The sequence below is a fragment of the Trachypithecus francoisi genome, unplaced genomic scaffold (genome assembly GCF_009764315.1).
Source record: "Trachypithecus francoisi isolate TF-2019V2 unplaced genomic scaffold, Tfra_2.0 Lachesis_group12, whole genome shotgun sequence".
Taxonomy (NCBI): Eukaryota; Metazoa; Chordata; class Mammalia; order Primates; family Cercopithecidae; genus Trachypithecus; species Trachypithecus francoisi.
Window position 1 is genome coordinate 67,990,553 of NW_022681457.1, and position 15,204 is coordinate 68,005,756.

The 15,204-nt window shown below is 53.1% G+C and overlaps 1 protein-coding gene across 1 annotated transcript in view; it reads left to right on the forward strand.

Moving 5' to 3' along the window:
- The window catches only part of RYR1 (ryanodine receptor 1), a 158,709-nt gene that overhangs the window by 127,292 nt on the left and 16,213 nt on the right, over positions 1-15,204 (forward strand). Inside the window, exons 89-93 of the mRNA XM_033226095.1 lie at positions 5,221-5,562; positions 9,073-9,879; positions 11,012-11,082; positions 12,187-12,331; positions 14,720-14,806. Of these exons, the coding sequence (XP_033081986.1) occupies positions 5,221-5,562; positions 9,073-9,879; positions 11,012-11,082; positions 12,187-12,331; positions 14,720-14,806 (1,452 nt within the window). The remainder of the gene's footprint in view (positions 1-5,220; positions 5,563-9,072; positions 9,880-11,011; positions 11,083-12,186; positions 12,332-14,719; positions 14,807-15,204) is intronic.

A 15,204-nucleotide genomic window follows, 5' to 3' on the forward strand; every position in this document is an offset into this window, starting at 1 on the left:
TTTTGTATTTTTTTGTAGAGACGGGATTTCACCATGTTAGCCAGGATGGTTTCGATCTCCTGACCTCGTGATCCGCCCGTCTCGGCCTCCCCAAGTGCTAGGATTACAGGCTTGAGCCACCGCGCCCGGCCAATAGCCATGTTTTTTAAAAAGTAAAAAGAGGACCAGGCATGGTGGCTCGCGCCTATGATCCCAGCACTTTGGGAGGCCAAGGCGGGAGGATCACTTGAGGTCAGGAGTTTCAGCCAGCCTGGGTAACGTAGCAAAACCCTGTCTCTATAAAAACTTTAAAAAATAACCAGGTGTATTAGTGCATATCTGCAGTCGAAGTTACTGGGGAGGCTGAGGCAGGAGGATCCCTTGAACCTCAGAGGTTAATGCTGCAGTGAACATTACTGGGGAGGCTGAAGCAGGAGGATCCCTTGAACCTCAGAGGTTAATGCTGCAGTGAACCATGTTCATGGCACTGCACTTCAACCTGGGCAACAGAGCAAGACCCTGTTAAAAAAAAAAAGTAAGATGAAGCACTACACGTAATCTAATACATTCAAGATATTATTTCAACATGGAATCAATCCTGTTTATTTATTTATAGAGACGAGGTCTCGCCATGTTGCCCAAGCTGGTCTCAAACTCCTGTGCTCAAGCAATCCACCCTCCTCAGCCACCCAAGGTGCTGGGATTACAGGCAAGAGCCACCATGCCTGGCCATAATCAATCTAAAAAATGATTAGCTTGACTTTTTTCACTCTTTTTTCACACTAAGTCTATCAATGGATAGTGCTGTCCTAGTTGTAGAGTTTCCCATAGCCTGGACCTGACCGATGCATCCTTGTGGTATCATTTCTTGTGTTTCTCTGTCCCCTGGGTTTCCTCCAAAGTGGGACTCAGCTGAAGTTTGAGCAGATTCAGGTTTGGGTGTAAGGAGTTTTTTGGCCAGAACCTTCCTATGTGGGGCTACTGCGTACCTCCACCAGGAAGCACCTCCTCTCCAGATACCAGCAGCTGTCTCTGCTCAACGCTCAGACATATTCATTCATTAGAGATTGCAAAATGGCAATAGTCTCATTTCTTTTTTTTTTTTTTTTTTGAGACAGACAGAGTCTCGTTCTGTCACCCAGGCATGCTCTTGGCTCACTGTAACCTCCGCCTCCCAGGTTCAAGCAATTATCCTGCCTCAGCCTCCCAAAGAGCTGGGATTACCAGCACCCACCATCACCCTGACTAATTTTCGTACTTTTACTAGAGATGGGGTTTCATCACGTTGGCCAGGCTGGTCTTGAACTCCTGACCTCAAGTGATCCACCTGCCTCAGCCTCCCAAAGTGCTGGGATTATAGGCATAAGCCACGGCTCCCAGCCTCTTAGTTTTCGTGATGCTTCCTTCATTTGACAAATGAGTATGAGTGCCTACTGTGTGTCAGGCACTGCCCTAGTCCTGTAGGTACAGCAGTGAACAAAACAGAGAGGCCACTGTGGGGGCCGATAGTCCAGTGGGAAGGGGCAGATGCAAATAATGAAATACACAAAGTAATTGTAGGTTATAATCTGTGGTCTGAAGAGCGTGGGAGTGAGCAGGGTGTGGTAAGCCCTGTAAACCGGCTAGTGGAGGAAGGCCTTCTGCAGGAGGGGACAGCGAAGCTGACAGTTGAAAGGTACCATATGAATCAGGGAGGCTGTGATGTCCCAGGCAAAGGGGACAGTAAATGGAAACGCTGAAAGGTGGGAACAAGAGGGACAGAGAGCAGCCTGGGCAACATGGCGAAACCCTGTCCCTACAAAAAATACAAAAATTAGCCAGGCATCGTGGCCTGTGCCTGAAGTCCTAGCTACTTGGGAGGCTGAGGCAAGAGAATCACTTGAACCCAGGAGGAAGAGGTTGCTGTGAGCCAAGATTGTGCCATTGCACTCCAGCCTGGGTGATAAGAGCGAAATTCTGTCTCAAAAAAGTAAAAATAAAAATACAAAAATTAGCTAGGCATGGTGGTGCATGCCTGTAATCCCAGCTACTCGGGAGGCTGAGGCAAGAGAATTGCTTGAACCCAGGAGGCGGAGGTTGCAGTGAGCCGAGATCACGCCACTGCACTCCAGCCTGGGCAACAGAGTGAGACTCTCTCAAAAATAAAATAAAATAATAAAATAAAATATAAAGTAAAATACTAGCCAGGCACAATGACTTATGCCTGTAATCTCGGCACTTTGGGAGGCTGAGGTGGGAGGATCGCTTGAGCCCAGGAGTTCAAACATAATGAGACCTTGTCTCTACAAAAAAACTGTTTAAAAAATTATCTGGGTATGGTGGTGCATGCCTGTGGTTGCAATTTGGAAGGCTAAGATGGGAGGATCACTTGAGCCCAGGAGGTCGAGGCTATGGCAAGCCATGATCACTCCATTACACTCCGGCCTAGGTAGTAGAGATAGACTTTGTCTCATAAAATTAATAAAATAAAACAACTAAAAGACTATAAGTAGACTGTAACACAAAGAAAGGATAAATGCCAGAGGGAATGGATACCCCATCAACCCTGATGTGAGTACGTATTGTGTGCCTGTATCAAAATAGTTCACCTACCCCATATACAACTACTATGTACTCACAAAAATGAAAAATAAAAAGGCCTGGCTCACTCCTGGAATCCCAACACTTTGGGAGGCCAAGGCAGGCGGATCACTTGAGATCAGGAGTTCAAGACCAGCCTGGCCAACATGGCGAAACCCCATCTCTACTAAAAATACAAAAATTAGCTGGGTGTGGTGGCGCATGCCTGTAATCTCAGCTACTCAGAAGACTGAGGCAGGAGAATCGCTGAACCCTGGAGGCAGAGGTTTCACTGAGCCAAGATCACACCACTGCACTCCAGCCTGGGTGACAGAGCAAGACTCTGTCTCAAAAAATAAAAGTAAAAATAAGGTCTTTTTTTAAATAGGCCGGGTGTGGTGGCTCACGCCTGTAATCCCAGCATTTTGGGAGGCCCAGGTGGGTAGATCATCTGAGGTCAGGAGTTCGAGGTCAGCCTGACCAACATGGCAAAACCCTGTCTCTATTAGAAATACAGAATTAGCCAGTGCAGTGGAACATGCTGTAGTCCCAGCTACTCAGGAGGCTGAGACAGGAGAATCACTTGAACCCAGGAGGTGGAGACTGCAGTGAGCCAAGATCGTGCCACTGCACTCCAGCCTGGGAAAGACACAGCAAGACTCTGTCTCAAATAATAATAATAATAATAAAATAAATAAATAAATAAATACATAAATACATAAAATAAAATAAAGGGATGGACAATGAATGATGACAAAGACAGACCAGCAAATCACAAGAGCAGAGTCTAGGAGTGAATGGAGGTGATAGTGTCCCAGGCCCCTGTGGAGAGGTGTGCTTTTTTTTTTTCTTTGCACAGGGTCTCGCTCTTATTGCCCAGGCTAGGTGCAATGGCACAATCTCGGCTCACTCCGCCTCACAGGTTCAAGCCATTCTGCTGCCTCAGCCTCCCAAGTAGCTGGGATGATAGGCACGCACCACCATGCCTAGCTAATTTTTGTATTTTTAGTAGAGACGGGATTTCACCATGTTGTCCAGGCTGGTCTTGAACTCCTGACCTCAGGTGATCCACCCGCCTTGGCCTCCTAAAGTCCTGGGATTACAGGCATGAGTCACCACGCCTGGTCAGAGGTGGGTTTTTGAGACAGACAGTGTCACACTGCTCATGATAGAGGGGGAGGCAGGCAGACGAGGTAAGGGCAGTAGGTGAGGGGTTCCGGTGTGATTATGTCTCCATGCTCTGTGGTTTCTAGAGCCCTTCATGATTTGCAAAGTGTGTTACTCATTTAGAAAGCATTTTGCAAAGTTCTGGGGTTTTTACAAAGCACTTTTGAGAGCCAGAAAATTTTGCTTCTGTTCATACCCCAGAGCAACATTTCTCACACTGCATATTGCAACCCATCTGTAGGTAATGAAATTAATTTAGCAACGCATAACTCGTGACCAGCATCTTTAGAAATAAAATAGAACATTGCAGAGTGTGCTACGCAGCAAAGGTCAGAATTGTGTCATGAAACCTTTTTTTTTTTTTTTTTTTGAGTCACATTGTAAAATGTATTCTTACATTGAGTGTGGTCAAGAACATTTTATGCTGCTCTAGAGAACCTCTTGCAAAAATGCGTGGGCAATCAGCACAAGAATGTTCAAGAAAAATGTCTGTAAAAAAAATCTGTGGGTGAACTTGGTGATTTATGCTTGCAATCCCAACACTTTGGGATGCAGAGTAGGGCAAATCACCTGAGTTCAGGAGTTTGGGACAAGCCTGGGCAACATGGCAAAACCCCGTCTACAAAAAAATACAAAAATTCACTAGGCACAGTGGCATGCACCTGTAGTCCTAGCTACTCAGGAGGCTGAAGCACGAGACTCATTTGACCCTGGGAGGTGGAGGCTGCAATGACCTGAGATTGTGCCACTGCACAACCCCAGCCTGGGTGACAGAGCGAGACCCAGTCTCAGGAGAAAAAAAAAAAAAAATCTGGAAGCAACCTACATTTCCATTAGCAGGATAACAGATAAAGAATGTTATGGCTGGGCGTGGTGGCTCACACCTGTCACCCCTGCACTTTGGGAGGCAGAGGCGGGTGGATCACCTGGGGACAGGACCGGAGTTCGAGACCAGCCTGGCCAACATCATAAAACCCCATCTCACTAAAAATACAAAAAATTAGCCGGATGTGGTGGCAGGAGCCTGTAATCCCAGCTACTCAGGAGGCTGAGGCAGGAGAGTCACTTGAACCTGGGAGGTAGAGGTTGCAGTGAGCGGAGATCACGCCACTGCACTCCAGCCTGGGTGACAAGAGCAAAACTCCGTCTCAAAAAAAAAAACAAAACACAAGTTTCAGCTGAAGTGGGAGGATCCCTTGAGCCCAGGAGTTTGAGACCAGCTTTGGCAACATAGGGAGACCCTATCTCTACCAAAAAAAAAAAAAAATTAAAAAAGTTAAAATTAGCCAGGTGTAGTGGTGTGTGCCTATAGTCCCAGCTAGTCTGGAGGCTGGGCAGTTGAGCCCAGGGGTTGGGATGGGGGCAAGAGGGATGTGTTGAGGCTGTGGTGAGCCGTGATAGTGCCACTGCACTCCAGCCTGGACAATACAGCGATACCTTGTCTAAAAAAAAAAGAGAGAGAGAGAGAATTGAGGCTCTCCAGGCCACCCCACTGACCTCCCTGCCCGCTCCCAGGCAATGGACAGCCAGAAGCAGTTCAGTGGTCCAGAAATCCAGTTCCTGCTTTCGTGCTCCGAAGCGGATGAGAACGAGATGATCAACTGCGAGGAGTTCGCCAACCGCTTCCAGGAGCCAGCTCGCGACATCGGCTTCAACGTGGCGGTGCTGCTGACCAACCTGTCAGAGCATGTGCCGCATGACCCGCGCCTGCACAACTTCCTGGAGCTGGCCGAGAGCATCCTCGAGTACTTCCGCCCCTACCTGGGCCGCATCGAGATCATGGGCGCCTCGCGCCGCATCGAGCGCATCTACTTCGAGATCTCGGAGACCAACCGCGCCCAGTGGGAGATGCCCCAGGTCGGGGGACACGCGCGCGTGCATGCTCGCCTCCTGGGGCTTCGGGCGTGCGGGTGCTCACTTCCTGCACGCTCGGACCCCACAGGGGGCTGTGCGTGCCTCGCATATCTGCCCTGCTCTGGCAAGCCCACGCCCACCCTTTTGTACACATTTTGCCCTGCTGTGCCCTTGCACATCCCTGGCTCGCCCCTGGCCATTTCTTTCGGACCTGGACCACAAGATACACAGCCTTTGGGCATGAAGCAGGGTCAGTGTGTCCTGACTGTGGCTGCTCACACGCCATGCTTTCCCCCTACACGCACACCCTGGGACCTCTGGCAGGCCCTTATAGCCCTGATGCAGCCCTACCCACACTGTCACCTCCTTGAACCCGCATGGCGATACATCCCTCGCTCACCTTCCCAGCAGCTCCAGGTGTGCCGTCTCTTGCTCCTGGCCCGCTCATGCTCACGCTTGTACACGCTCACCTTGGGGGCTCTGGGGTGCCCTGGCATGCTGACCCACCCTTCACCAGTCATCACGTGTGCCCCCAGATGCATTCTTAAGTCCTAGCACACGATGTGTACCCCCACTTATTCTGGGCCCACACGTGGGTGCACACCTCTTGCATACACACCCTGAGGATGCCAGTGAGCCCTCCCAGAGCCCTGGCATGCCTCATTCGTTCACTGCCCACTTGCCCTCACTGTAGCCCTGGCACAACCATGCTCACCCACGCACACTTGGGCCACGGTTTCAGGCTCACCCACAAGAGCCCCCAGACCCACTTTCTAACCTGACGAGCCCTGTCTCAGCTCCTCCTATGCCCAGCCCACAAATGCTTGAACACCCTCACACACTCACTTGCCCCAAGGGTACACTCACGTGGTCCCAGCATGTCCCCAGCACAGCTGGCACACCTGGCTGACATATGGTTCCCCTCTCCATTCCCTCACACTCCCCACATGGCCCTGGCACACTCTCACCACATTCTTTTGCACACACATTTGCTTGTTCCTCAGATGCCCCCAGGTATGTGCACACCCCCCCTTGTCTCACACTCATAGCCCAGGAGGCTTGCGCATCCATCACCTCCTTCACGACTGGGCTCTTCATATATCTCCTCAGGGGACACCAGCTCATGCACGCGGGCTCATGTCCCACACAGAGCCCTGTCCTCATGTAATGGGAGCCAGTACACAAACCCTTGGCTCCCCTTTGCACATTCATGCCTGCCTCATGCACACTGCATAACTGCAGACCCCTCTCACACTCATACTCCTCCTGTCCCCCCATAGAGTCCCAGGCCCTTGCACACCTGCCCCATGTGCCCATGCCCACTGTGCACACTGAGCCTCTCATGGTTGCACACTTCTGGCATCCTCCCATACTGCCACGCCCTCCTTGCACCTGATCCCTCCCTGGCCGCTGGTGTCTCCTCACATACTCCGCTGGAACCCTTGAGATCTTGCACACTCATCTATGCCTCTTGGGACCCCACTGCATACACACCCCCATCTGGCACACACGTGGTTGCAGCATCCTGGCACCCATGAGGTCTGCACATTCCTGCCTCTGCAGGAAGCCCCTATTCACCATGACCCTTCCCACTCACTCCTTGCACGTGCTGGGGGAGCTCTGCCCTCCCCTCTTCCTCTGCCACTGCGTGCTTCCCACACGGACACTCTTTCCCTTAGTGCTGTTCCTCCAAACGCCCGCTCCCTTCTGCTCACCCCTTCCCATTCCACTTTCCCCTGCTCCTCAGGCATCCACGTATGCGCATGTGGCCTCGGAGCACCTGTGTGGCAGTATAATAATAGGGAACACTGTACGGTGTTGTTGTCATCGTTGTTGTTTGAGACGGAGTTTTGCTCTTGTCACCCAGGCTGGAGTGCAATGGCACGATCTCGGCTCACTGCAACCTCCACCTCCTGGGTTCAAGTAGTTCTCCTGTCTCAGCCTCCTGAGTAGCTGAGATTACAGCCATGTGCCACCACACCCAGCTAATTTTTATATTTTCAGTAGAGGCGGGATTTTGCCATGTTGGCCAGGCTGGTCTTGAACTCCTGACCTCAGGTGATCTGCTCACCTTGGCCTCCCAAAGTGCTGGGATTACAGGCGTGAGCCACCATGGCCTGCCCACTATATGGCATTTATCAGGCACCGGGAGCTGTTCTAATCATGCAGCATCTACTAACTCATTTAACCCTCACACCAACCTTATAATGTAGGTCTTATTATGCCCATTTTGCAGAGGGAAAATGGAGGTCCAGAAAGTTAATTCAGAATCACCCAGCTACTCAGTGGCAGAATCAGGATTTGAACCCAGGCAGGCTGGCTGCCTTTGCCTTCAAGCACTATGCTCCTCCTCTCAAGGAAGCTAAATACATCCATTCTGGAGCCAGCTCACTGGGATTTCAAATCCTATATGTGCCACCTCGTCTGTGTCATCTGGGCATGTAACTTTCTGAGCCTCCCTGTCCTCATCTGTAAAATGGGAAGAAAACCCGCTAGCCCTAGGCTTGTTTGTGAGGATTAAATGAGTTTTATGGAAACTGCTTGTCTGGGGCCTGGCCTTACTGAAGCATTTACAGGAGCACCTGCAATGAGTGCTCTCTATAAAGTGCTCTCTATAGGTTTGCTATTGATAATCAAGACAACATGGCCGGGTGCTGTGGCTCCTGCCTGTACTCCCAGCACTTTGGGAGGCCAAGGCCAGAGGAGTGCTTGAGGCCAGGAGTTCGACACCAGCCTGACCAACACAGCCAGACCCTGTCTCTGCAAAAAAAATTTTTTTAGAAATTAGCAGGCCAGTCATGGTGGCTCATGCCTGTAATCCCAGCACTTTGGGAAGCTGAGGCGGGCAGATCACTTGAGGCCGGGAGTTCGACACCAGCCTGGCCAACATGGCAAAACTCTGTCTCCACTGAAAATTCAAAAACAGCCCGGCATGGTGTCGGGAGCCTGTAATCCTAGCTACTCAAGAGGCCTAGGCATGGGGATCGCTTGAACCCTGGGGGCGAAGGTTGCAGTGAGCCCAGATAGCATCACTTCATTCCAGCTTGGGAGACAGAGCTAGATCCTGTCTTTTTTTTTTTTTTTTTTTTTTTTTTTTTGGAGACGGAGTCTTGCTCTGTTGCCCAGTCTAGAGTGTAGTGGCGAGATCTCGGCTCACTGCAACCTCTGCCTCACGGGTTAGAGTAATTCTCCTACCTCAGCCTCCTGAGTAGCTGGGATTACAGGGGTGCGCCACCACAGCGGCTAATTTTTGCATTTTTAGTAGAGACGGGGGTTTCACCATGTTGGCCAGGCTGGTCTCGAACTCCTGACCTCAAGTGATCTGCCCGCCTCGGTTTCCCAAAGTGCTGTGATTACAAGCGGAGCCACCGCGCCCGACCTGACCCTGTCTCAAAACAGAGTAACAATGCATTTAGAACAGCGCCTGCAGCGGTGACCCCTTGTAGCTGCCACTGCTGCTGTCCGAGCCCCCGCTGACGGTGCCCCTATCCTGTCTGCCGCCCCGTGCTTCAGGTGAAGGAGTCCAAGCGCCAGTTCATCTTCGACGTGGTGAACGAGGGCGGCGAGGCCGAGAAGATGGAACTCTTCGTGAGTTTCTGCGAGGACACCATCTTCGAGATGCAGATCGCCGCGCAGATCTCGGAGCCCGAAGGCGAGCCGGAGACCGACGAGGACGAGGGCGCAGCGGAGGCGGGCGTGGAGGGCGCGGAGGAGAGCGCGGCGGGGCCCGAGGGCACGGCGGCCACGGCGGCGGCAGGGGCGACAGCGCGGGTGGCGGCGGCCATGGGCCGGGCCCTGCGCGGCCTCAGCTACCGCAGCCTGCGGCGGCGCGTGCGGCGGCTGCGGCGGCTCACGGCCCGCGAGGCGGCCACCGCGGTGGCGGCGCTGCTCTGGGCAGCCGTGACACGCGCGGGGGCCGCTGGTGCGGGGGCGGCGGCAGGCGCGCTGGGCCTGCTCTGGGGTTCGCTGTTCGGCGGCGGCCTGGTGGAGGGCGCCAAGAAGGTGACGGTGACCGAGCTCCTGGCAGGCATGCCCGACCCCACCAGCGACGAGGTGCACGGCGAGCAGCCGGCCGGGCCCGGCGGAGACGCAGACGGCGAGGGTGCCAGCGAGGGCGCAGGAGACGCCGCGGAGGGCGCTGGAGACGAGGAGGAGGCGGTGGACGAGGCCGGGCCGGGCGGCGCCGACGGGGCGGTGGCCGTGACGGATGGGGGCCCCTTCCGGCCCGAAGGGGCTGGCGGTCTCGGGGACATGGGAGACACGACGCCTGGGGAACCGCCCACGCCCGAGGGCTCTCCCATCCTCAAGAGGAAGCTGGGGGTGAGAGAGCAGGCGGGGGCTTTGGGGTTTTGGAAAGATGGGGGATTGGAGGGAGGAAGAGAGCGGGACTGGTATAAACACACCGAGAGGAGAGAACTGGCCAGAGGGATAGGCACACGCAGGGCGCACGCACCCACGGAGGACGCACCCATGGAGGACGCACACGGGGACAGAGCGGGCGCCGGGCAAGAGAGACGGTCAGAGACAGAGGGATACACAGACGCACAGAGAGACTCAGAGATAGAGACCTGGAGAAAGGGCCAGGGAGAGAGAGTGCAGGGCCGAGCAGAGTGCAGGGCCCGGGAGAGGTACAGAAAATGATACCTGGAGAGCCAGAAAGAGTAAGAAACCCAGAGACCAAATTAGAAGGCAAGAAAGACCAAAACTAAGCCGGGCACGGTGGCTCACATCTGTGATCCCAGCACTTGGGGTGGCCGAGGCGGGTGGATCACCTGAGGTCAGGAGTTTGAGATCATCCTGGCCACCAGGGTGGAAGCCCGTCTCTACTAAAAATACAAAAATTAACCGGGCGTGGTAGTATGCGCCTGTAATCCCAGCTACTCGGGAGGCTGAGGCAGGAGAATCGCTTGAACCTGGGAGGCAGAGGTTGCAGTGAGCCAAGATGGTGCCATTGCACTCCAGCCTAGGTGACAGAGCGAGACTCCGTTTCCAAAAAAAAAAAAAGAAAAGAAAAGAAAAGGAAAGGAAAGAAAGACCAAGACTAAAAAAAGTTTCCAGACAGGGTCAGGGCCACTAGGAAAAGATCCTCGGAGATACTGGTGTGGGAATGAAGTATCCCATGGAGGAAGGAACCCCAAACATCCTCAGGCCCTTGGTGCTGGGAATGCCATGGTGCGGCGCGGAGGTCAAGGTGGTGGGAAGCCGTGGGAGACAAGCAGAGCTGCACTTGGAGTCAGCCCGACCCTGCGCGGCGCTTTGGGCAAAGGTCTTCACCTCGATGAGCCTCAGTTTCCCCTCTGTAAAATGGGAGTCATAATCTGCCTCTTTCTGGTGGGGGGAAGTGTAAAACTTAGATTACCCAGGGGAAATAAGAAAGATGACAGGAGCAGGCAGGCAGCCCTGAGAAGCGCTTAGGGTGGGGACTCAGCCCTGATGCTTGCCCCACCCCTAGGTGGATGGAGTGGAGGAGGAGCTCCCGCCAGAGCCGGAGCCGGAACCAGAACTGGAGCCGGAGAAAGCTGAGTGAGTGGCCTTGGGGCCGAAGGGCCCAGCCCCATCACTGCCTCCCTCCTAGACTAGGAGCCTCCAGAGGTCAGGCCCTGGGGCTGTCCTGGCAACCCTGTGTCCTCGGCATCACCCAGCCCAGACTCAGGCACGGAAGAGGGGCTCTGAGACAAAGAATCAAGAAATAGATGCTCCAGCTTGAGCAATATTTTAAAAAAATTAAAATTGGCCGGGCGCGGTGGCTCACGCCTGTAATCCCAACACTTTGGGAGGCTGAGGCGGGTGGATCACGAGGCCAGGAGATAGAGACCATCTTGGCTAACACGGTGAAACCCTGTCTCTACTAAAAATACAAAAAAATTAGCCGGGTGTAGTGGCGGGCGCCTGCAGTCCCAGCTACTTAGGAGGCTGAGGCAGGAGAATGGCGTGAACCGGGAGGTGGAGCTTGCAGCGAGCCAAGATTGCTCCACTGCCCTCCAACCAAGGCAACAGAGCGAGGCTCTGTCTCAAAAAAAAAAAAAAAAAAAAAAAAAAAAAAAATTAAAATTAGCCAAGCATGGTAGTATGTGGGGAGACTGAGGTGGGAGGATTGCTTGACCCCCAGAGGTGGAGGCTGCAGTGAGCCCTGATCGCAGCATTGCACTCCAGCCTGGGTGACAGAGCAAGACCCTGTTTCAAAAAAAAAAAAAACCAGAGAGAGAGAACAAAAAAACTCCCATCTAACCGCCAGGCCTTCACAGGTGCCTTCTTCCCTCTGCCTGGAACACAGGCCCCCATGCCTACTCTGAGTCTCTCCCATCCTTTCCAATTCTCCAGGACACCTGGCGCCCTCTTAAGCTGAGGAAGTGTCTCCTCCAGATTCCCACAACCCCCTGAGCTTCCGGCATCCCAGCCCTGACCACTCTGGGCTGTCACTGCCTGGTGTCGCTGTCACTGCCTGTCTCCCACATTGGACTGGAGCCTCATAAGGGCACGTCCTGATTATCTCATCATCCCATGTACCCAGCACCATCCAAACCTGGGCCAGGCATGGGGCGGGCCCCCGATGAATGGCTTTGAATGAATGAACTCATGTATTGCCTGCCCAGGCACCTCCTGACCTCTCTCTGTCCTGCCCTGCAGTGCCGAGAATGGGGAGAAAGAAGAAGTTCCCGAACCCCCACCAGAGCCCCCCAAGAAGCAAGCACCTCCCTCACCCCCTCCAAAAAAGGAGGAAGCTGGGGGCGAATTCTGGGGAGAACTGGAGGTGCAGAGGGTGAAGTTCCTGGTGAGGATCCAGCCAGGTCACCTGAACCTTCTTCTCCCCGGGAACCCCACCTCTGGTGCCCACCTCTCCTGCTCACCCTGTTCTTGAGTTCACCTGTTCAAGCTCATCTCCAAGAAGAACCCTAGCTGGGGAGAGGGCAGAGGCATCCCCAGATCTGAGGACAGGGTAGCATTTTCAGATGGCCCTCATTTGGTTCCTTGTCCCCTCCCTGCTCACAATCCTTATTCCAACCTCCACAGCTCTGTTCATCGGGGCCACCCACCCACACTTCCACCTCCATCCTCTATCCAGAGCTACATTCAATGAGGCCACTGCTCTGACCTTCCCACCGTGGCCTGGTCTTGGCTGTCAGCCTTTAGAGTCTTAGTCCCTCCATTACTCCCAGTGCTGCTGTAGAGGTCTGAGCTCTCTCCCAGTTCCTGGGGAAGCACTCATCTAATCCAGGCCAGGAAGAAGGGTGGGTGTTGGGAGGCAGGTCCCAGGGTTCCCTCCATCCTGTCTCCTTTCCAGGCCTGGCCTGATAGGAGGGGGTAAGGGAGGCTGGACACGGTGGCTGACGCCTGTAATCCCAGCACTTTGGAAGGCCAAGGCGGGCGGATCACCTGAGGTCAGAAGTTCAAGGCCAGCCTGGCCAACATGGTGAAACCCCATCTCTACTAAAAATACAAAAAAAAAAAAAAAAATAGCCAGACATAGTGGTGTATGCCTGCAATTCCAGCTACTCAGGAGGCTGAGGCATGAGAATCGCATGAACCCAAGAGGCAGAAGTTTCAGTGAGCCGAGATCGTGCCACTGCACTCCAGCCTGGGCGACAGAGCGAGACTCTGTCTCAAAACAAAGTTGCAGGGGAGGGCGGTGAGGGAATCATGTGGAACGAAGGTGGTTCATGAGAATTTGTGGGAAGAAGGAGGGATGGAGGGAAAGGTGGAGAGAAAGAGGGAGAGATGGAAGATGTTCCCGGCCGTGTGAGGGGGCTCATGCCTGTAATTGCAGTACTTTGGAAGGCCAAGGTAGGAGGATCGCTTGAGCCCAGGAGTTTGAGTTTGAGACAAGCCAGGGCAACAAAGGGAGATCCCTGTCTTTATAAAAGAATTTTTTTTTTTTTTTTTTTGCTCTGTTGCCCAGGCTGGAGTGCAGTGGCGCGATCTCAGCTCACTGTAAGCTCCACTTCCTGGATTCACGCCATTCTCCCACCTCAGCCTCCCAAGTCTGGGACTACAGGCGCCTGCCATCACACCTGGCCAATTTTTTGTATTTTTAGTAGAGATGGGATTTCACCATGTTAGCCAGGATGGTCTTGATCTCCTGACATCATGATCCGCCTGCCTTAGCCTCCCAAAGTGCTGGGATTACAAGTGTGAGCCACCACGCCCAGCCAAATTTTTTTTATTTTTTTATTTTTATTTTTTTAATTAGTGCTCCTTGCAGAGCAGGGCTACCCTATAGGCAGTGCACCCAGAGTGGCCAAAATTGTTTTTTTAATTAGCTGGGCATGGTAACACATGCCTGAAGTCCCGGGTATTCAGGAGGCTGAGGCGGGAGCATCAGTTGAGCACAAGAGGTTGAGGCAGCAGTGAGCTATGATTGCGTCACTGCACTCCAACCTGGGTAACAGAGCAAGACCTTTACTCAAAAAAAAAAAAAAAAGTTCCCTTTCATCTTCTGTAAAGCAGACAGGGTGACCTCACTCAGGGAACAGCATGCCAAATGGCTTGGAGCTTGGATTCTGGAGCCTGATTGCCTGGGTTCAAATCCCAGCTCTGCCACTCATTGGCTATGTTACCTTGAGCAAGACTCCACTTCCCCGAGCCTCAGTTTCCTCATCTGTAAAGTGCGCGTAACGGTAGTACCCACTTCACAGTGCTGTGCTGAGCATTAAACAAGTTCTTGCAAATAAAACTTTTAGCCCAGATGTTGGTATAAGCAAGCACTCAATAAATAGGAGGATGAGGCCAGGCGCGGTGGCTCACACCTATAATCCAGCACTTTGGGAGGCCGAGGTGGGTGGATCACCTGAGGTCAGGAGTTTGAGACCAGCCTGGCCAACATGGCGAAACCCCATCTCTACTGAAAGTACAAAAATTAACTGAGTGTGGTGGTATATGCCTGTATTCCCAGCTACTCAGGAGGCTGAGTCATGAGAATTTGAACCCAGTAGGCAGAGGTTGCAGTGAGCCAAGAGGGCGCCACTGCACTCCAGCCTGGGTGACAGAGCAAGACTCTGTCTCAAAAATAATAATAATAATAATTAATTAATTAATTAATAGGAGGTTGTAGGAACAGCTATTGAGAGCCCAGGTGCTCTGACTGTGGGTAAATGATGGGATGAATTCTCCAGGGAAGAGGCTGATCTGTGAGTGCTTTCTCTCTTTTCTTCTTCTCTCTCAGAACTACCTGTCCCGGAACTTTTACACCCTGCGCTTCCTTGCCCTCTTCTTGGCATTTGCCATCAACTTCATCTTGCTGTTTTATAAGGTGCTGGTCCTCAAGGGCTGGGAGGGTCAGGCCCTTATCCATGCTGTGGGATGGGAGGCTCAGCCCCCATCGGAATTACAGGGTTCCTCCGGTGCAGGGACAAGGCACTGGGCTCAGGGTCCTCAGGAGGGTTCAGACTGGACACCTGGATCCTGGGACCCCCCTCCATGGGAGTGAGTAGCGGATACCTGGATCTATCTGGGACAGAAGCCTGAGTGCTTGTGGGAGTTAGAACAGGAGCAGGAGCTGAGTTCTCTGCTCAGCTCGGCCACATGCCAGTCCTGTGTGCCTGGCTGCAGGCCCTCAGCTCTCGGCAACACCCACTGATTCTGTTAAGCATCTTTGCTTTCACGTCAGCTAAACAGAAGTTTGCGGGGAGGAAGAAACAGTCCGCTCAC